The sequence below is a fragment of the Rhinatrema bivittatum genome, chromosome 17 (assembly GCF_901001135.1).
Source record: "Rhinatrema bivittatum chromosome 17, aRhiBiv1.1, whole genome shotgun sequence".
Taxonomy (NCBI): domain Eukaryota; kingdom Metazoa; phylum Chordata; class Amphibia; order Gymnophiona; family Rhinatrematidae; genus Rhinatrema; species Rhinatrema bivittatum.
The window spans coordinates 26,631,095-26,653,480 of NC_042631.1; the positions used below are offsets into that span (position 1 = coordinate 26,631,095).

The 22,386-nt window shown below is 46.8% G+C and overlaps 1 protein-coding gene across 4 annotated transcripts in view; it reads right to left on the bottom strand.

Annotated features, from left to right (window-relative positions):
• The window catches only part of PIK3C2A (phosphatidylinositol-4-phosphate 3-kinase catalytic subunit type 2 alpha), a 122,064-nt gene that overhangs the window by 82,799 nt on the left and 16,879 nt on the right, over nt 1–22,386 (bottom strand). Inside the window, exons 1-2 of one of the 4 annotated variants that reach the window (XM_029582152.1) lie at nt 12,177–12,392; nt 9,165–10,357 (exon numbers count right to left, since the gene is read on the bottom strand). In XM_029582152.1, the coding sequence (XP_029438012.1) occupies nt 9,165–10,265 (1,101 nt within the window). In that variant the 5' untranslated portion in view covers nt 10,266–10,357; nt 12,177–12,392. Of the gene's footprint in view, nt 1–9,164; nt 10,358–11,957; nt 12,102–12,164; nt 12,393–22,386 lie in introns of those variants that run through there. The other 3 variants (XM_029582153.1, XM_029582156.1, XM_029582155.1) reach the window with 3 other exon arrangements.

Genomic DNA, 22,386 nt, shown 5'->3' on the forward strand with positions numbered 1-22,386 from the left:
GTCTGGCAGGAACGGGGGGGGGGGGGGGGGGGGGGAGAATATCTGACTAGGGAATAAAACCCATGCTGAAATGGAAAATCTGGCTCCAGTCCAAATTTTGAGTAGTCAGGACAGGAATTTTTTTTTGGGGGGGGGGGGGGGGGGGGGTGCTTTTTTTTTTTTATCTTGCTTTTAGATTATTTACTTGCTTTTCGTTGTATCTATCTTGGATTTTTTAGTCCACGTAAGAGGGCTTATGAGACAAGTCGCGGGCATGCGTGTGTGGCCCTCCTATAGCTTTCATGTCCTACCCACATCAAACTTTTCAGCGCATCATGGGGGGGGGGGGGGTGTTCCAACAGTATCCTGACTGGGTTTTTTTTAATCGGATCCACGTTGCAGGCGCCGATGCGCGCGCACGAGTTCCAGAAGCCGGGATACGCTGGCTCGGCATCGAGCCACTCGTTTTGCTGTGGGGGCCTGTTTTCAGCTTTCCTTCGCAGCCTCAGTCTCCCCTCCGTGCTCACGCTGCAGCAGCTCTTCCTAGGCCGGGGGGGGGGGGGGGGTCACCCGGAGTGGGCAGGGCATTTTCCAGCCCGGTCCTCCACCTGGGAGGTGGACGCAGCTCTGCCACTGACCCAGACATCTCAAAGGATTTTCATGGGGGAAAAGATGTTTTATTGTAATAATACTGTAACTTCAGAATGTTAATCTCAGGTTCTTACAAACAAGCACATTTCTGTGGTATTATTTTAAACTAAACACCGTGCTAGTGAAAAATCCTTATTTAAAAAAAAAAAAAAAAATCAAAATCGCTGAAACAATTCTGGGTCAACAACAATACTTCTCTTAACCGATGGCAGCTGTCAAAATGTTTATATAAAAGTGCAACGGATCTCAAATTCAATTCTGTGCAAACTATTTCTGCTCATTATAATGTCATTTTTAATCAACTGGATTTGCCAGGAGAAAAATGTTTGAAATTCATCCTCGCCAGACATCCCAGTACAACTTTACTGGTTTGGCCAGGTCAGGAAGCTAACTTGGCGGCAGGAAGTACCAGAAAGCACTAGCCGTTTACCATGCCACCGAGCCTCCAACACGAGTGAATGGGGAGACGGATCTCAGCCAGAGTGCGGGCTAACAGTTGGCTAGCTTCTGTTTTACGCATGGGGTAAAACCCGGTTGGTACCTTTGAAAACGCATGCATGGAACCACCACGGTCCATCATCATTTCACATTTTTGTGTGTGCGGTTGACTTATCTATTAAGCAGTTTTTTTTTCCCACAATAATACTGATTCGTTGTGACAACGTGGGATTAGTTTTGGTTTTGACTTATGCGTGGTAAAAGCAAAACTCATGGAGAAACAATAAACAAACAAAATCCCTGCAGTTACAAAATAGCTCCTTTGGGAACCAGGGTGCTCAGCGCGCAAGTCCTTGCCCTCCCCCCTCCGCGTGTTATTTGCCACGTCCTTGACGACTAACGGGATGTTTCTGAACGATGGCAAGCTAGTGACACCAGGGGCAGAGCAAGTTGAAAGTGGAGATGCCAGCGAGTTTCACTTCATTCAACTAGAAACACTTTTTCTTCTAAAATGAAACAATTTCAGAAAAATTAATCCCGGTGGTATCACACCTGGGACAGGGCAGTGTATAGGTTTTTTTAATTTTGTATTTCAGTATCGTAGTATATGACGGCAGATAAAGGCCAAAATGGTCCATCCAGGCTGCCCAGCAGATGTTGGGGGGGGGGGGGTAGTGTTACATTTATTGAGTTGACAAAATTATGGAGGCGATCTGCCACTTGATTAAGAGAGCTCAGCTCAATGGATGCAGGAAGTTGCAAGCTCAGATCCCGCAAGCACCCAGGAACGCACACAGCATGCGTTTAATCTTCACAGCTCCCCTGCTATAGTGATAGGAGTTCCCTATGTGGGACAAATATGACATCTGTAGGCGTGGGGGCGCCAGCCACGTTAACTATACAGCAGATTGGGCTGAACAGGCCTCCTCGGGCTCATCACCATGTCTCACACTCTGATCTCAGCTCATAAATGGACCGACCTGCGACGCGCAACACACACGGCCGCACCAACACGCTTGTACTGAAAGGCTGGCACAGCCTCACTTGCTGCGAAACGCATCTGAAAGAGCCCTCCCCCCTTTTACTCTCTCCAGCAATACTGTTCCCTGGACTGAGGGAAGCAGCAAGAGAAAAGTAACAAAGACAGAAAAAACGTGGCAGGAGTATTTCAGTTTTTGGAAAAAACTTAGGAATTTGCAGAAAACATTTGCATTCAAGCCCTACAAAAGTGAATTCTTTGCAGCCTGATACCTTACTGGATAAACAATCATCAACTTTACTATGAAGAACACAAACCTAAGATCACAGGTTCCTTTCTTGAGACGTTTGGTCACCTTTTTTATAAGGGACGCGCGTATTCTTGAAAGCTCTTGCACGAGAATTTGTGGCCGATTTAAGTTCACCGAATAAAAGATCTCAGTCAGAGAAGCCAGTCTCGCCACAAACAATGCTGGCTGCTAGGACCCTGCCTGACGAGCCAAGTTAGGGCATCAGGAGCAGAAGATCTCCAGGGTATGGATGTACAGGAGGCGAGGCGAGCCCCTTTCAATGGGAAGAGAGCTCTGGAATTGGGAGGGGGGGGGGGGGGTGTCATGAGAGGAGGATGAAAGGGGGCCAAATTCAGGAGTAATAAGGAAATCTCTCTTTACAGAAAGGGCGAGGAGAGTACAGAACAGCCTCCCAAAATGGAGGTGGTAGAGACAAGGACAGGATCTGAATCCACATTTCTCCCTCCAGCCCACAGAGCACCAGCACCGGGAGCAGAGGCACCGGTCTTGGCTCATAACCCGCTGTACACATCGCGGGTCGGTGGTCCACGCGCGTGGCCCCCTTCACCGAGGGCCGGTGGTCCCGCCACGCGCCTTGACGGGGAAGCTCTGAAGGACGGATCAGGATTGTAGGGCTGAGCAGCTGCTGGGGATGGGCAGACTAGACGCAGGCTGTTAGCCTTTTCCTGCAGTCACGTTTCTAGGCTTCGTTTTTCCAAAATATCCTACAGCCAAGCAAAAGCAGCATTCAAATTTAGCTAAGACTAGCAGCTGGGAAAAAAAAAAAATAAGGGTTAGGATCAAGGAATGTGGTCTGTTGCGAGAATGCTTGAATGGGTGGAGTATGTGAGCTCTGTGCCAGTGTAAGAGTCTTGCTCAGTGTGTTTGGCATTCGTATATTAAAAACCTCGATTTGGCAAAACCTGCTGTCAGGAGCATTAGTCAGAGCCACCATTGGCCCTCTGTATTTGTTTACCTATCAAGGACATAAGAAATGCTGCACTGGGTCAAACCAGTGGTCCAACGAGCCCCATATTCTATCTTCCACAATGGCCAAACTGAGTTGCTTAGCAGCAGCACCTAAAAAAGACGCTCATGGGGAGATCCAGTCCCCACAAGAAGCTGCACTCCCCAAGTCCATCTGGCTAGTAACTGCTCATGGACCTGTGCTCTAGAAACTTGCCCAAACTTTTTTTTTTTTTTTAAACCCAGTTACATTCCTGGCCTTGACCACATCCTCTCAGAACAAAATTCCACAGCTTAACTGTGCCCTTTACTTGTAACTTTTCTTTTTCCAATATGAAATGAGAAATTTAAAAAAAAAAAAAAAAAAAAAAAGTGTACTTAGGTCATTTTATAATTGCCCCCCAATGTTGCAATCCCCACAAACTTCACACTAATTTCAGAAGGAAAAAAGTACACACTTCCCCTTTTGAAAGTTTATCCCAGAAAAGCTGCCCCTGCACATTTACACCTGCTAATTTGCATGGGGAGGTTTTTTGGGAAATGTGTATTTTTGAAAACTCAAAAGCATGCACCGACTCAACGCCTCCCCCGCTGCAGGATGTGCGAGGCGGCCCCCACGTGCACATTCGTACCCACATATTGGGCGGGCAATTTTTTTTTAAAAAAGTCTATTTTCATGGGTAAAGCACGATTTTTAAATATAGAAGTTTGTTTTTTTCTTAAGTTACCCTCCCCTAAGTTTATCAAAGTCTTAAATTTAAAAAAAAAAGGTATTTATTGGACCCAGCCAGGAATGCAGCAAAGCTGGGATTCATCACCCCAGAGGTAGGACAGCTCAGTCGTCGCACAACAGTGACATCTAGTGGCCACACCCGGGGGCGCCTGTGCACCGCGTTCCAGAGGGAGCCACACTCCGTGGGGCCTGGATTAAGCACTGGCAACTACGACACCTGGACTAAGAGGAGGGAAAAGGGGTTTAACCGCCCTGAAGTATTTTCGCAAAGGAAGGCCATTACTACCAAAGCCCTACTAGACGTATGCAGCTGCTGCGCAGTAGTTCTGTTCTAATCTGTTATCCGATTTGAATGATCTGCAAAAGCAGAATATAAATGCATTAAATAAATAGCCTTGTGCAGGCCGGATCCAATTCAACTGGAAACCCAAAAGAGGAAGAAAAAACTGAAAGGGGGGAAAAAAAAAAAGTCTTACATAAATCAACTCAGCAGGTTTGCATGTGACCTCAGGTATAACCCAACCAAGTCAAAAGGAATTGGCTTGCTGGAGGAAACACATGACTGCGGCTGCTCACCCCGTTTATAAAATTACCTCCCTCTGCTCTTTATCTTTTTACAAATAAAACCAATGAACGTTTGCACCTCGATTATACACTGGAAGCCCCCAATGAATCTGCCCGGCATTTCTGGCAACGCAAACAGGGTTTTTCTGGAGATGGCACAGCAGGCCAGCAGCTGACCCAGAGCTGTACTGCCGCCAGTCGTTTCAAGACATTATCCACCAGGTGGGACGTGCAACACTTAAGTTATCTGGGCTTTACTTTCCAACGGTTTCCGCTACAGGCTCTCCCCTCACTCTAAAAGCAAACATAGCCACTTATAAAAAATGTACCGCACGTGGGTATGATGTGTAAGCTTTTCAGTAGCAAAATCCGCCCCCCCCCCGGCTTATTTCAAGGCTGCAAGACTTCTTCATAATAAATGGAGAAGTGCAAGCAGAGTCAACATCATGGCCCAAGGAACGCCTGGGTACTATTGCAGTTTTCATACGGTGCCCTGATTAGGTCCGAGATAAGAAACAAGCCAAAGCTGCAGTGTAAATGGGGAAAAGCGGAGACAGACGTTGACATCTGAGATGGGTGCCGAGGTGGGACCGGCAGGCGGAGAGGGAGAGAGAAAGCAGTGGGGGGGGGGGGGGGAAATAGGACTTGGAGAAATGAAAGCCGGAAAGAGAGAAGTGGCCTGCTTAGCCCAAGGAATGCAGAGAAGGGTGGGGGGGGGGGGGGGAGGGGGAGGAGGGCTTCCTGCGAGGAATGGTCATCAGCTGCAAGGCAGTGAACGCATGGAAAGAAGGTCAGCAGTGCCCTGCACCTCTTCACCATTCCCCAGTTTCCACTTGGTTTTCTCTTTACCGATTCTCCACCTCTGTAAAGAGTTAGGGGTTATCTACCGAGTCCTATCGTTCCACTCCCATACATCTCACCTCTCTGTTCATTACCAACTAGAGAACATCTGTACGATTTGAATCTCCCTCATCTTTGATGCCCGTCTATGCCTTTGCACCCCTGAATTATTGCAAATTGTCTTTTTGCTGGTTTCTGCTTTTTTAACACCACACTATGGGGGATCTTCAGAATTTGGCTACATGTGTTCTGTTCCAGCTGCACCACTCTCAGGCTGCTCCTCGCTTCCAGCGAAGCGTGCTGAGATCTAACCTCTGGTCTCACCATTCAGCCCAGCCATGGTCCGGGCTCCTCACTACCTCTCCCTCTGCTCTTACTTCACTAAAATCCCTCTCCATCCGCTCTAAATCCCACACTTCCCGTGCCCTCGCAGCCTCCCTGTGGGATAAGCTGCCATCCAATATCCAGGTTTTCACTGCACGTTCTTTCCTCTCTTCTTTCCAAGCTGGCTTATATCCCTGAAGCCATAGAAATACTGTAAGTAAGACGTGTAGCGTACAGCAGTAGGGAAACAAGTGGCTGAATTTAGTAAGAGCTGCACTGGGAGGACCGACATGCGGGGGAGAGCAGGGCCAAGGCTGCTGCAATAGTCCAGTCAGGAGGAAGAGACAGCGTGAAGCATCAAAAGGAAAGTCCATTTTGTGAGTATTAAACCGTTAATGGTGGAGAAAAGTACAGAAAAAATCGTTGTCCCGATGGAGCAGCGGTGCCTCCCAGAATTTCAGCAAAGTGGACATTTATAGAGAGAGAATATCTACGGAGGAGAATCCTGGAAAAAGGTGGGGAATAGATGGAGGAGAAGGAGCAATGCAGAGAACAATCTCTGAGGGATTAAAGATTAGGGAAGTGAGAGCGCAGGAGGGGAAAAAGCAAAAACCTGGCTCGCAATCTTCTTCACACCAGGTCAGAGAATGTGTTTCGACTGTGCCATCTGAACTGAGTTTTCAGTACTGTACTTCACTATCGGCTGGCTCTCATCAAGAAGAGCTCTACACCCTGTAAAGGTTCAATACAAAAAAACAACAAAAAACACACCACCCAAGAAGCATATGGTCAATCAGTAAACAGACACATATAGCTTCAGACTTTATCACTGTGTACTCACAAGGAAGCAGAGCTTTCTGGCCAGTCAGGCTGAAATGCTACTTTAAAGTACAAATGCCTAGCCATGGCAAAATTAAAAAATGTGCCTCTTAACTACAGGCAGCCAGCCTTAACAAGGCAGGAATATTCCCCATGTTCATGCAAGCAAGCAGTTCACCAAATCCCTCCTGCATCTGTGCTCAGCACCCTCCAAAGCTGCTTTGGGTCACACGCCTGCACCATCAAACCACGCAGCCCACCCTCCCAGGCACCACAGCTGGGCTGGCTAGTGCAACACAGGCAGGAACGCTGCTCCGCTCGACTGTACACTGCGGCGGGGGTAGGGGGGGGGGGAGGAAAGAAAAATGATGGGGCTCATGCCCAAGAACCTCCCAAACAAAAAACAGTTCCATAAAACGGGAAGAGGGCAAAAGAATGGCCAAGACCAGGCAGACGTTTACCATCCTGTGAAATGAGGCACCAGGTACGGCTCACTCGCTAACAGAGGAGCCTGCACTGTAGCCTCTCGGCTGTCGGAAGGTGCTGACTCAAGGGCTCTTTTCATGAGGCAAACAGGAAGTATCCGATGTTGGCATAAATCACAAACCGTTCTTAGCTGCTTAACTTAGAGTTTTCAAGGAACTCTGAATGTCAGTAGACAGGCACATAAAAGCCCCCTCCCTCTCATACCAAGAGTAATTCTCTTCTGCACCGCTGCAGGCAGGGAACTCGTTTGTAATTCTTTAACACCGGTTACCATTTAGTGACCTATTGGGACTTTGGGTTTCATAAAATGTGGGGCGCTGGTAGCTAAAAGCTCCCGGTGCACGTAAGAGGTGGCAGTTAAAGTGGCAATTCTGTTCACGCTCACCTACTGAAATCAGAGTTTGCTAGGCACAGAGCTGCTACGGATTAAGTTTTACCGGAATGCAAATCTGATTCATGTTTTTTTTGCTAACTAGAACAAGGGCTGACAACACACAGTCTGACAAACTGCCAAAAAAAAAAAAAAAAGTGCATCATCTTCCAAGGAGATGTTGCTATGCTGACCCCTGCCTGGGCAGCAAAACGTGGAGGAGACGACACACAACCCTTCGGTCTTCAGGAGTGGATCATGCTACCTTTAGGCCCTGGGCATGGACTCACCATCTCTCCCCACCTGAAACACCGCAGGCAGTTTCACAAGCTGTGGGCCAGCGTGCTAGCCTCATGCATCTCTAGATCAGCGCACCAGCCCACAAAGTTGAGCATGCTCACTTACGGTACCCATAGTGGGCAGGCTGGCTTGCACATGTTCACATGCCCAGTGTGACTCCTTCCACTTTAAAAAGGGTGGACATGACTTTGGATTCTTTGACTGACAGCAAAAAAAGAGAACGTGATTTTTAAAAAAAACAACAAAAAACCCACACACAACCCTGGAACAAGCATAGCAGGAGAAAAAAAAAAAATCTACCCAGACAGCAGATGATCATTCATTCTTTTCTTCCCCTCACAGTGGCAGAAGAAATTGCTCCAGTACACAGCTGGGGTACCCTCTAAGGGACAACCCAAGGGGCTGGAAGGAAGACAAGAGCCAGTCATGGTGAGGGGAATTAAGGGTGGCTGAAGACCAGCAAAATGTGACTGAGAGTCCCATTAGAGGACAAGTAAAATGCTATTAAGCACAAAAAGAAAAAAAAAAGGTGCAGATCAGCACATTCCAAACAAAAACCCCCCACACACAGGTGACAATTTTCAAAAAGTTTTACATGTGTAAAAGGACTTTTGAAAAATTGCTTTTACACATGCAACTCCTTTGAAAAGTCACTCCAAGGTAAGTAAGAGGCTACGGTAGAGCCCAGGGGTAGAAACGTTTTTGGCAAAATGTATGCCCCAGTGGGAAAAAATGTATGGCTTTTTTGTTTTAAAACTTTTTTTTTTTTAACTTTCTTTTCCCTCGACCTCCCTTCTAGTCTCTCCCTTCTATCACCTCCAGTCTTGCCTCGTCAGTAGCCAGCAGGAAGGGACAGCCTTGGGGCTCTGGAAGCAGCTTCTGCTTTCCCTCTGGACTATCCCCAGGACCGAATGCAGGTGAGCGCGAGTATGCACGTGTAACGCTCAGACAATGTGCGGCGTCTTCGCGAGGAACTGGCTGCCTGGAGATAAAAGGCAGAAGCCAGAATACACAGGAGCACAGTGGAAATCAAAATGAATCTTGGAGAAAAGCAGGAAGGGAGGGAAGAAGTGAAGTTAAATCAGATTCAAAATATAAAACACTGCATTGGGTAATAAAATGCTCAGGGCCTCACATCCCAGTCTGAGTGGTGCGCAATACTGAGCCAATGCCCCTGATCTAGAGCTGCAAATTTAAGAGGCGTGCATGGCCTCAAGTCCCGAGTCAGGATTTTCTTTGTATGTTCAGGAGTGTCCAGGAGTCACTGTATGCAGGGCCAGGGGATTATTTTTTGACAATTAATTTAATGCATTACATCAAAGTTCAATGCACCGCATGTAAGATTTAGTCAACGTATCTCGAAACGTACGCAAGTGCGCAGACGCTACTTGCGCAGACATTTGGAAAATGAAGTTGGAGCACCTACCTGAGAAGTCTGACCCTGTGGCTTTGCAAGTGCCGAGTCTGATGAGCGAATATTGAGAGACTGGCTCCTTGTAACCGTTGCGCCACAGGGCGTTTTGCCATTGTTTCTTCTTTCAGCATGGCAGGTTTCTGGGGGTTTCTCCTCCAGCAAAACTGCATCCCAGGGGTCCTCAGCCACACGGTCAGCAGCGATCTTTCCACTATCCTCTGCACAGATACTCTCCACAGTGTCCACCTTCGGCGGCTTACTCAGAGGATCAAGGTCCAACCAGTCAAACTTACTAATGTCGCTGGAGGTTTGGGAAGGCTGGACAGCGGGAACGGCAGTTTTAGTAGTGGACAACTCTGTTTCAGTGCTTGAATTTTTCAAGAATTCGGAAGTGCTTGCTATTTTGTCAAACAGCTTTGCCATACCTGGAGTGACAGCTGGGGGATAGAGTGGTAAGCTTCCTCTTATATGGAAAGGGGTAATGGAAGGCAACCGATAGGAAATGTAAGGAGACCGCCCTGGAAGGCTCAGGTACACGGGTTCTCTTGACCGATAGGTGGGCCCGGCCGGATTCAAGCCATTCTGGAAAGGGTCCGACTGTTTCTGGTAAGATGCCGAATAAACAGGAGACAAAGCTGACGGCACCGGCCCGTGTAACCCTGTCGTCCAATGCCCCCCATGAAGAGGCGGCTGGAGGTAATACTGCGTAGAGACGGAGGGGCTCAGAACGGGAGTCGCTGGCAAGGACAGCGGCTTAGGGGCTTTACGGGATTCAAAACTGTCATCCAGCAGCAGCTTCTCCAGCTCAGCCTGGGTGAGTTTTTCAACGTCGATGGTACGCAATTTTTCCTCTGCCCTCTTTTTGCCCTCGGACTCCGGAAACACCATAAGGTCTTGGTCCTGCTTGCCGTAAGCTGGGGCTCTCTGCCTGGTGCTGCTCAACAGCTCCCGGCTGCTGCTGCTGCCGCCCGGCACCCTGTCCTTTCGCAGCTTGGCCAGAGCCTCAGCCTCCATCTGCAGCGCTTCCTCTTTGTCAACATCCTTTGCCGGCACTGCCCCCGAAGGAGGAGAGGCATTCTGTCTGAACCCGTTGTTACGGGATATCTGGGCCATGCTGTGAAGCCAAGGTACATTTAAAAAGGGCCTTCTCCTTCTCCACGGAAATGTTGCGTCACGGGACACTCGGGGGGACACCTTCAGAAGATCTGCAGAGGAAGAAAAAAAAAAAAAAAAAAAAAAAAGAGAGAGAAACCAAGAATTCTGTTAAATCTGCTCAAAACAGGAGTGCTGCTTTACTGCCTCAAGAATCCCAACTTGTAAAACCGATCCCAGTGAGAGCATCGCTCTTTCAGATACACCGGAACTTCTGAATTTCAGAACCTTTGCACCGCACAACGAGGCCAATGACACAATCCAATAGGTCCATGCAAAGGTGGTTTTTACTTCCCAGGGAGGCAGAAGTATACCTAGTTGCTGGACAAAAAAAGTTTTAGACCCAAGAAGATTTTGAATTGGCTTAACCCTGAGCTCCCCTGCTGCTGGCAGACTCCATTTTTGTTCCAGCAGCACCATTGGTCAGCAAGGTCCCCCCCACTCACCCGCCTGCCATAGTGAAAATGGGTGCTCCCAAATACAGCAGAAAGCTTTCTTCAATAAGACAAGTTACTTTACAATTCACATGGATCTCAAACTTTTCATTCAGGTTGCCAGGCACTTTCATCAGCCTAAGTAATTAATAGTTAACTCTAAATGTTGAGCAGGAGGGCTACCATAATATCCCTTCATTAAACAGAAGTGGAAAATCTTAAGGGTGAAATATGCCCATATGTATTACTACAGGAAAGGGGCAAGGGTCTTCCCTCCTCAACCTCAGAAGAGAGATTGCCTTGACCTTTACCCCGGTCAGAGAACAGCACCAAAAGTTCTGCCTTAGCCATGTGGTTGGATCCCTCCACCTGCTCTGTCACCAGTTTCTCCAGCTCCCGGGTGGCAGCCATACATATATTGCCCTTCTATATATAGTTGCCACTACAGGCACCTCCAACTGCTACAGTCCCAAGGTTGGGTGGGGTGGAGTCAAGGATAGCTGATGACCCTGATGAGTCAAAATCGGTGTTCCCCTGCTATGGGCAGCTACCAGAGGGCTGGTGTACTCCAAAATTAGTCTACTGTCCCAACTCCTCCCTACACAGACAGCCCCCCCCCCTCCCAACCTGGCCACAATGTCAAAATACAACAGATCCCAAGAGCAGACAGGGTTGCTAGACTTTTAAAGTGGAGTTTGTAGAATAAAGAAATTGGAGCCCAAGTAAACTGGGAGAAAAAGGGGGGATGGAGGGAGTGGAAAACCCAAACATAGCCCAATTAAATGTTATTTTCAGTAATTATTTCCAAAATATTAACACAGAGAAACTTGGAGCGTATTTATAATATAGCAACATAACCAGATAAAACAGGCGGATATAAGAAATCACATCAAGCAAAAATCAAATGAAACAATTTTCTAAATACAAAGAACCGTGCAAGAGATCACAGAATTTTGCACATACAGATGGGAAACAGAATTGTTGCTTTAGCCATCAAACGTTTTCAGCAGTTTGAGAGGAATAAATTAATAGCCCCACTGAGAGCGAACAGTTTCTGTGCAATCAGAAGCAAATATGCAGTCTTATGGCAAAGATGGGCAATTCGGTCCTCAAGGGCTACCATCTGCAGTTATACAAATCTCTCTCATGTATCAGGGATACACTGAAAACCTGACTAGTTGGTGGCCCTTAAGAGTTTCATCGGAGAAAACATTTCTACCTGGACATTTGACCCTAGAAGTCGTAACATCTGGTGCATATCTAATGCCATCTTTCAAAAAGCAGCGGTTACTGGCAGCAAAGCAAGTCCCTCTCCCCCCCAACCCCCAACCTGACCAGGAAAGCAATGCAATTCAGCTCCTTCTAAAAAGCAAAACCCAGCCGCCCCCCCCCCCATTCCCACACGTGTCTTAACTCCAGTGCGCACCCGCCGACTCACCGGACCCTCGCGCCACCCAGCCAGCAGACGCAGCCGGGGCGCGAGAACTTCCCCGGCAGCGTCCCGCAGAACCGCACAGAGGGGCTAGCGTCACGCGGGAGGCGGCGCTGGAAGGCGACGTCACGGCGCTGGCAGGTACCTCGGCCGCGCGAGCCGCGCAGCCCGACCCGGCGGCCCCCCCCAGGGCAGGTTCCCAATTGCGAGGGGAGGTGCGTGCAGGCGCGCAGGCTGCGGTGCATTATGGGGCACGGGTGGTGCTACCCACGGAGGCGGAGCTAGGGGGCGGGCTGCCGGGCAGAAGGCGGAGCCGGCTCCTGTCCACCCCCCCCCCCTACCCGTCCAGTCTCTTTGGGATCTGGATTTCATTTTGCACCTGGGCTCAGGGAGAGTTGGTAGGTCCCTGCCCCAGAGTGCTTACCCGAAGCCGGGATTTGCCTAAAGTCCCAAGAAAGATACAGGATGCAACCCTTCGCTCCCCCGTTTAATCAATGCCGCTGCTCCACGAGTGCGATGTTCGCTTAGCCTGACTCCACCGAGCTCACATAAAGTAGTCTTGTCAGCGGTCCAGGCTTTGCCTGGCTACGCTCCCCAAGGAGTTATAAATTAATATCGCCTGCAATCTACAGGCTTAGTAATGGCACTGTCCTCCCACCGGTGTTGGAATGCAGGCAGTTTGCAACACAGTTTTAACAAGGTCAAGGGAGTCTGTACACTCAGACAACCTCATCTTTTGTTTTGACCTGAATAAGGGAGGGTTCGCTCCTGAAAGCTACTAAAAATGTATTAAATTAGTCCAATAAAAATGTATCAACATACTTTTATCTTACTTTACAAAGGGACAAAGGCTCATGAGATACTGCGTGCATGTATATCCTCCCCTCACTAACTTATGGTTGGTGTCCTATCCACACCAAATGTCCAGGACATTTCGGGGGGAGGGAGATAGGATCCTGAAGGGTGTTGGGTTTTGTTTTGTTTTTTTGGTGTGGTGAGGTGAGGGTGAAGGGATCCATGAGCATGCACATCACAGAAAGTAAGCTCCATTAGTTCTGCATGGAACTTTTTGTTTGGTTATGGACTTATTTTCTCAATAGGGCTCAAATCCAGAACACGACGTTATAAAATTCTTTGTGAGCAATATTGCCTTTTTGCAGATGACACTAAGATCTACAACAGAAAGGACACTCCTGAGAGAGTAGGCAAAATGAAAAGTGGTCTAAGAAAGCCCAAGGAATGGTCAAGTGCTTTAGAGTTTAATATGCAATGTAAATAAAAAGTGTAGATTTGTGCATATGAGGTGCTGAAAGCTTAGAGAATAGTACAAGATGGGGGGGTCTGAGATGTTAATATTCACAAACCAGGTGAGAGACTTTGGGTGGCTGTGCTTATAGGCACATGGAGGCCGCGGTTGTTTTTAAAATTCCTTAGCAGCAGTGAAAATTGTAAAAGCTGCAAGTCACCACTTAGTGATTTCATGACTCTGTAATGCAGACTGTTATCTTATTCCTAATTCTCCTTTCTTTGTTTTATGCCTAATACTTTTACATTTTTATGTACATATAAACAGGATGGCAGAAAAAGACCATATGGGCCATCTCGTCTGTCCATCTGTCTAATTTATCTAACCCTTACAATTTCCATCACTTCCCCAGACATCCCCTGCATTTATCCCCATGCTTTCTTGAATTCAGATACTTTTTTTTTTGTCTCCACCACCTCCACTAGGAGGCTGTTCCATGCATCCACAACCCTCTTAGTAAAGAAATATTTCCTAAGATTACTTCCCTGTCTACCCCTTTTCACCCTCATCCACTGACCCCCTAGAACTGCCTTTCCATTGAAAGAGGTTCAGCTCCTGTACATAGAAAACTTTGAGATACTTAAATGTCTCTATCCTATCTCCCCTTTCTTCTAGGGTGTACAGGTTTAGATCTTTGAGTCTATCCCCATATGCTTTAGCACAGAGACCTCTGATCATGGTAGTAGCCACCTTCTGGACAGACTCCAACCAGTTTGCATTCTTTTGAAGGTACGGTTTCCAGAACTGCACACAGAACGCCAAATGAGGTCTCACCAGGGACCCATACAGGGGCAATATCACCTCCCTTTTCCTCTCCGTTCATGTACTCGCATTCATAATGGTGAACGTAGCTAAGTGGAAGGAGCTTTGACAACATTAAACATCAGGTGTGAAACACAAACTGGAACAAAAAACGGAGGAGCTTCATGATACCATTTCTTTTCACTGCCAGCTAAAGCACCTGTGCTGCTACTCGTAGAGGAAAATTTGAGGGAGAAAGAGGGAAAATCTCATTTAAATGCTCTGAAGTGAAGGAGCTTATTGTAGGAGTGAGAAAATTGAACATTTTCTAAAGAGGCCAACTTTGAAAAGATGATTTGAAGGACACCTGGTGAACAGAAGCAGGTCACAAAGCCCCCTTGAAATGCATTACATTCGGATGAATGGTGTGGAAGAGAATAAAAAAATGTGACTTTTTTTTTCTTTTTTTTTAGCCAAAATGAATTGTCCCTGCAGTTGCTGCACACTTAGGGGTAGATTTTCAAGGGATTTACGTGCGGGGCCAGACCTTGCACGCGTCTTTTCAAAGGGGCCCAGCCACGCGTGTACACCCTGGTATGCACATAAGTGCTGAGCCTCGTTGAAGGGGCGGGCCGGGACAGCGCCATTGATCGTTCTCCCGGCTGCCAGGTCGGGCCCTGAAGTATAAAAACAAAAAAAAAACCAGTTAGAGAGGTAGGGTTTAGAGGGGGGGGGGGGGGGGGGGGGGGAGGGAGGTTAGGCAGGGGGGTAAGGAAGTTCCCTCCCGGTCCGCTCCTTAATTGGAGCGGAGCAGGAGGGAACAGGGGAAGGCCGAAATGCGTCGTTGTGCGAAGTTTGCAGAAACCCTCGCCCTCTTGTGCGCGCCACCCCCCCCCCACACACACATGCGCGGATGTTATAAAATTGCTGCGCCGGGAAGCACGCGTACAGCTCTGAAAATCTATCGTTTAGCCACCGTATTTGGACCAAATGGAGTCTCCTTTTTGGCAGTTATTAGAAAGGATATTGGAAAAGTATGTGTGCCAACATGTGAAAACACTTAAGGGAGATTGGGGTAAGGAAAGAGTTGCACTGGAGTGAGGACAAATTTGGAATGAGAAAATGAATGAGAGTGGATTTTTTGGATAAATTCTGTGAGAATTTTATTCCTCAAGAGGAAGCCTGGATTCCTGATTAATTCTAGCGTTTACAAAGATAGGTTAGACCACAGAAATGTCAATAGTATGCCTGAAAGTGAACTATTGCAGAGATTCATAGTTGGGGGACTGAATACGTCTGCTTCTAAATATTCTGTATGAAAGCAAAAAATAGTAGCAATTTCTTTCATTCAGATCATTTCTCCAGTGAGGGGTGTGCTTGGACATTTTTCAGGCTTTCCTGCTTAGCCTTGCAAATGAAGCAGCAGGCACCTCATGTGGAAATTTTTAAAAAGAAAAAAAAAAAAATATGGGCTGCCCTGTACTGCCATGCAGAGGGACCTAGGCAGCATTCACAGCCCGAGGGGAGGGCGTCATAGTCATTGCAGAACGGAAATGGCTCGTGCAACCATGTGACTAAGCACGCTGGGAGGAGATATAAAATAGGGGCAAAACCCCAGAGAGTTAGAAAAAGGTGGGAGAGGTAAGTGACTACCTGGGGTGCCAGGCTGGGGGATGCCCACGTGTCTCGGGGGGGGGGGGGGGGGGGGCGCAGGGTGCTAGTGCTCCATGCTGGCTCTGTAGTGATACAAGCTGTCCTGATCTCTTGCACTGCTGCTTGACTGCAGCCGTGGTATCCGAGGGGGGCCCTTCCAGCTCTTGCCGCTTTGTTCCCCTCTCCAGCCTCCCTAGGGTGCCGGCTGGCCCGGCTGTGATGGAAGGCTTATGGATCCAGTTGAGCTGGACTTAGGAGGAAACTATCAGGTCATACAGAAAAGGAAAAAAAAAAACACAGCGAGAACTTTGCAATGGAAAGCAGTTAAGTGTTTTAGGACAGCTGTATTCGTTACCTTTTAAAAAAAAAAAAGTCTATCTTTTCATTTCAAAAGTTAAAAGGGTGCAAAACGCTTGCCCAATTCTACATAAAGTCACTTGTCTGAAGGGAAGGGTAGTTCTTAAAATGATTCCTCCGCAAGGAAAAGTTAAAAATTTTATTTGACAAGACATCCAGCAGGTGCTTAACAATGATGTTAGGTTCTAAACACACACACACCTTAATTACACAGTAATCCCAAATTATGAACAAATAATTAAACAACTCCTACAATAAATATTTTCATAATGATATTTTCTTAGCTTTTTGAGACAAAAGCATTAAATTCACAAGTATTTTACGAACGCCTATCAACTGGAAAGTGTGAGCAGTTGTCAAAGAGAAATTCTGTTAGTGTTGGGATGCTGCCATTTCCAAGATGGCGGCAGGGAGGGGCTAGGAACCAGGACATAAGAACAGAAGCACCCTGGCTGGGGGCCCGTTATTTAGAAGTTAAATAAATAGCTTTTTGGAAGTCTGAGCGGGATCTTGTTATGAGTCTCTGGGAGATGGATCATGTGTATGGGAGTGGGCGCAGGAGAGGGGTCCTGGCCCTGTGGAGCTGAAGAGTGCATGCAGTCACCTGGGCACCCCTCTTTTGAGTTGGCAATTCTACTTAATACTAAGCCGCTATCAAAACTTATAAACAGTAAAAACTTGCTAATTTTCTATTGTACAATCCCTGCTTATTAAGGCTTCAGCAATATATGTACAGTATAATCCATCATACAGATTTAATTTTTTAATGTATTACCTCACTTAGTCTAATCCTGGATACACCGTCCTATCTTCCATAACATCTTTTCTGAATTCACTTTCTGCCCGCTACTATGTCCTATATATATTTTTTTTTTTTTTTTTAATAGAATCATGAAAATTGCATTCTTTTCTATAACATCATTGTATACATTTTTTCAATGTAATCCAAAGGAATAACACACAAATGTAGGCAATCTTTGCCTTGCACATCAGACTTTTATAATTTAAGCTGCCAAAATCAAGACAGGCCTCAAATGCAAATCTAACCACACACAGCTAAGAAAATATTTTTCTCCTACATCCCAGAAATGTATTTCAGCAATGTCACTTAGGATCTGATTCACAAAGCATTCCTGCCCCCCCCCCCCCCCCAACAGTTAGTCAAGCCCCAAATGGCTTTCACTTCCAACAACTCTTATTTTCCTGGAAGGTTCTCTCAGGCTCTTAGTGTCTCAAACTTACTTTCGGGCCGATTCAGTAAAGTCCACGGGAGAGCGGACAAACACCCGCTCTCCCAGCACGCGCACAGGCGAGTGGCCTGTGCGCGCGATTCTGTATTTAAGTTAGGTGGTGCGGTAGAAACGGGCAAAAGGAGGCGCTAGGGACACTAGCGCGTCCCTAGCGCCTCCTTTTGACCCGGAGCGGCGGCTGTCAGCGGGTTTGACAGCCGACGCTCAATTTTGCCGGCATCCAGATTCTAAGCCCGTGGCTGTCAGCGGGCTCGAGAACCGACGCCGGCAAAATTGAGCATCCGGTTTTCGGCCCGACAGCCGCCGGCCCATTTAAAAAATTTTTTTCTTTTTACTTTTTTTTTACTCTTCGGGACCTCCGACTTAATATCGCCATGATATTAAGTCGGAGGGTGCACAGAAAAGCAGTTTTTACTGCTTTTCTGTGCACTTTCCCAGTGCTGGCAGAAACTAGCGCCTACCTTTGGGTAGGCGTTAATTTCTGAAAGTAAAATGTGCGGCTTGGCTGCACATTTTACTTTCTGTATCCCGCGCACATACCTATTAGGGCCATCAATATGCATTTGCATGTTGGGGGCGCTATTAGGTGCCGCGGGTTGGACGCGCGTTTTCCTCCCGTTACTGAATAAGGGGTAAGGGAAAACGCGCATCCAAGGGCAGGTTATCAGTACTGTACTGTACTGTATCGGCCTGTTTGTGAATTGATCTTGCAGGGGGTCCAGGAAATGTCGTAGTCTTGAAACAAACTGAATTTTCATTTATCAATCATTCTGACTATACACAGTTCACAGTGGCACAAACAAAAAAACATCTTTTTATGGCTGAGGAACAAAGCAATCAAAAGCAAATGGAAGATTCCTGAAGGCTCCCACGGGCTTTTTCATTGTTAGCCTACTTTCCTACAGGGAACCTTGGCCTTCTGACATCCTCATGCCTCTCTAGTGCCTGGTCTGTTCCTCTTGTGGGCCCCACCCCCAGTTAATTACTTCTGTTCCGTTCATCCAATGTCATTCACATTTCTGGCCCCTGGGCTCCCGCTTTTCGCTTGCCCTTTGACACTTTCCTTTTTCTTTCCTATAGAGAAATAGGCCAGTTGAAATGTCGGGGCTCAGGGCGCTTTATGATGTCAACAAGCATTTTGCAGGCTGCCCTGCCTTTGGGAGGCAGTGAGCATTTTTGAAGACTGCCCTGGCTGGTTAGCAGTCATAGCCAAAAAATTTAAATTTCTGAACTTAAGAAAAACGAGGCACCAGGAAGTGTTCACATGTCCTCTAGTTACTAATTCCAGAAACCAAAGACACGTTTTACTCAGGAAAGGCAGACTTTTATGTGGTGTTACATTACTGGAGTTATTATCTTCTTTAAAGGTAGACCTAGCACAGAATTTCTCCTCATAGACTTCAATGGGACCATTCAAACATTTATTTTTGTGTGTGTGCTGAAGATAGAACTTATCACACTTTCAGATGATTCTACAAGCAAGAGCTAATAATGTGCTCTTAGTTTAGAAAACATCATTGACTGAGGTGTGCTTTGCTCTCTGTTTCCGTAGGGAGGGCTTCATCTGGTGATCTGTCTGTCTGTGGGTGCTTCACTACCCACGGCGGGGTAAGGTTCCAACCGCAGTGCTGTCTACCGTCAATAACAGCTGTGATGGCCATCACTTCCTGAAAATCAGTAGCCAACTAGTCACTTGCCAACAGAGAAACCTGGATGTTTCATCTTCCTTAAACATCATTTATTTACAGGAAATGGAGAGCTTTTCAAAAACGTAAACGTGCTGTGATCATGCTATAGGAAACCCATTGACTGGATTTCAATGAGACTCGAGACACACCATCCTGTATTAAAACATGTCCTTAGAAAGCCCCAGAGCTAGACTTCAGCGCACTTTGCATCACTTTCCCAATTTTAATCCCGGTCGCTGAATTCAAAACAAATCAGTACGAGCCGCGTAAACCTCATTCTGAAGCCGACGCCGCCCACACCCTCAAAACCCTGCAGAGAATTCAAGATCTCAGCTAGAAAACGGAGAAAGCTTCCCCGGCCTCAAAAGCCGAGCAGAGCTCATTTTCTTCAGACCAGTTAATGGAGGAAAGGAGGGAGGCAGGCAGAGAGGCGGCCTGCAGAGCAAAAAAAAACTGCTCTGCTTATCTCCTAAAGGTTCTGTCTGCGGCCAAGGACACACAGACAAAAAAATAAGACAGAAAATGAAACACAAGCAAACAAAAAATGTATGCAATGTGCGTGGCAAGCAGAAAACTCTCCAGGCCTAGGCAGCAGAGGCTTCTTACAATTATAGATGCAGCGGTTTCAAACTTTCTTTTGGTGCCAGAGCACAGAGGAGGCCTTTTCCTCAAACAGCTGCAGGCTCCTCTACACCTAATGCTTTCTTTTTGTGTCTTTGTAGTTTGCTTGTTTTTGCTTTGGACAGAGAGGAAGGACATTGTTCTCGGGCTGGATTACATACAATTGCTTGACCTTCCTTCTGCTGCAGCTCCTGCGAGCGCCTCTCACGAACCCGCAGGCTTCTCGGTTGGGAGCAGGCAAGTCCGGGTGTGAGCAACAAAAAGATTTCCCCTTTTCCGCTTCCTCCTGTTTTTCTCAGCTTCATTTCTATTCCCTAGGGTTGAGGTGGCTTGGTCCAAGCTACAGTATCAGGCAGGCAAGCTTTGTGGTCACTGAAGCTGCTAGAACAACAGTCTGCGCAAGATTCACTATTATTAAATAGCAATAAGTTCAGCTCTAATAACGGCCTGACACTAATTCCATTTCATAGTGCACACACAAACTTAAAAAACAAAAACAAAACAAAGCGCTGAGAATAAACATGCTCTCAGAATTTCTACTGCGGAAAGTGTACCTGTAAATCGAACCACTTAAGACACTGGAGGAGAATAAGAAAGCCGAGGTAGGGGGCTAATCATCTGTTTTAAAAGCTGGCGTGTGTTTTGTATGCTTGGAGTTTGGTTAAATGATTATTGTGATTTCATATTGTTCCCCACTTTGAACGGTGGACAAACAGAGACTGGAAGGACAAAAGGAAGCAGCTCAGGGTTGGGAAGATGAGGAGGAGCTGCCTGCAACGCGAGTGCCGCATAAAGCAGGGCCCAGCTAGCCGTGCCCTGCAAGCTGCCCATGAATCACCACACACCAGGGCTCTTGCTGCAGCTAGGAAGAGGCCTGCGCGATTACAAATGCAATGGAAAAAAGAAGCTCCGACAGGTTTAAGAGTCACTACTGCTGCTGCTTATTGCTGTGAGGTGCTGATCTTTACCTGAGCACCAGGCACACTTGATCAGGTCTGAAGGCACAATGGTTCGGGAAACTTGAAGGTTGCTCCTGTGTCTTCCAGAGGCTTCTCCTTCACCTTCCTTCCCCCTTCCATAGGGGGGGGGAAGGACCTGCTGACACCGACCTCCTGGCTAGGCCGCAGAGGTCGGATGCCTCTCACCTCCTGGGCCTGGGTCTATGCATGGGGAAGGAGGAGCTGCAGTGACCTCGGGCCGCTGCTCCAGTTCCCACCCCCTAGATGGCCCTAGAATGGAGGTACTGCAATGAAAATCAAAATCTATACTGCTTACTTACATTATATTTCGCTTTGCACTGGTAGTTCAAAGTGAGAGACATTCAAATATCATAGGTATTTCTATGCCCCAGAGAGCTTACAATATAAGTTTAGTTTACTCTCTATTGCCGCACGTACAACGTGACTTGCCTAAGGTCACAAGGACCATCAGTGGAATTTGAACCCTGGTTTGCAGCCTGCTGCTTTAAAAAGATTAGGTTACTCCTCCACTCTGCTTGCTTGCTGTAATAGATCTATTTGTTCATTTCATTTGCCGAAGTTGACAGCTACTTGGTACTTTTGGTTGAGTTTTGTTAATGTTCAGGATGCTTGTAGGAGAATTGTGTCTGGGTGAATAACAGCTATCAACAAGAAATCCAACACTATCACCAATGTAGATGGGTAAAAGAGAGAGATAGTTTAACAATGAGCCACTCATGTTAACCTCACTCTGTGCTGAAAATGTTAATAATGCATTATAGATTAGTGCACATCAAACATGTTAATTAGCAAAGTGCCTTCTGAAACACTTCAGGAAATTAAATACAGAGAAAATAAACAAGAGAGACTTCCTCCAAGGAGAAAAGGAGGTATATTAGCTGAAGTGGACACCAGAAGTTAGGTGAACTCCGAAGACATGCAGTATGAGTTTTACTGCTGTTCTGCCACTGACAGGGTGAATCAGGTCACTGCTTTTTGGCTTGGTTTAAATTAGATCAGAATAATATTGTTCCTTTTCTGTGTTAAAAGTAGGGAAGTTGTCATGTTAGTCTACTTGAACGTGTGGGAATAAAGGTCAACAAACAACCTGCCAAAAAAAAAAAAAAAAATACAAGGCAGTTCCTTTTTTTGGACTAATTTGGTTTTGAGTTGATAAATGGAACGTAAGTCATGAAACTAGTCAAGAAATCTACGTTAGTCCAACATAAAAGGTCTCTCTATATAATAATATGCCAAGGCGGTGCCAGATTTAGGGTTTTGCCACCTTATCCTCTGTCGGCATTGCTGGCCCTCTGCCCCTGTATGGAAGGACAGTGGGGAGCAGACGGTCTATGGTACAGCGCCCCCCCCCCCCCCCTACAGTTTCCCATGGCAGCTGAAGGGTAGATTTTTATGGCAAAAATTCTGACATACATTGACAAACCTTTCCATTCTTTTATTTTACATTATAAAAACAAAGTAGCTTTCCAATCTTCCTTGTGATTGTATACTTTTCTTTTCATCCAGTGAAGAGAGGTTTTCAGACAGTTCAGGGAGGAAATCTCAGGCATGAGGAAAGGAGGAGGAGAGGGAGAAGGCAGAGAGGGGAGAGGGAGTTCCAGGACCTGGGGAGAAGGGAGG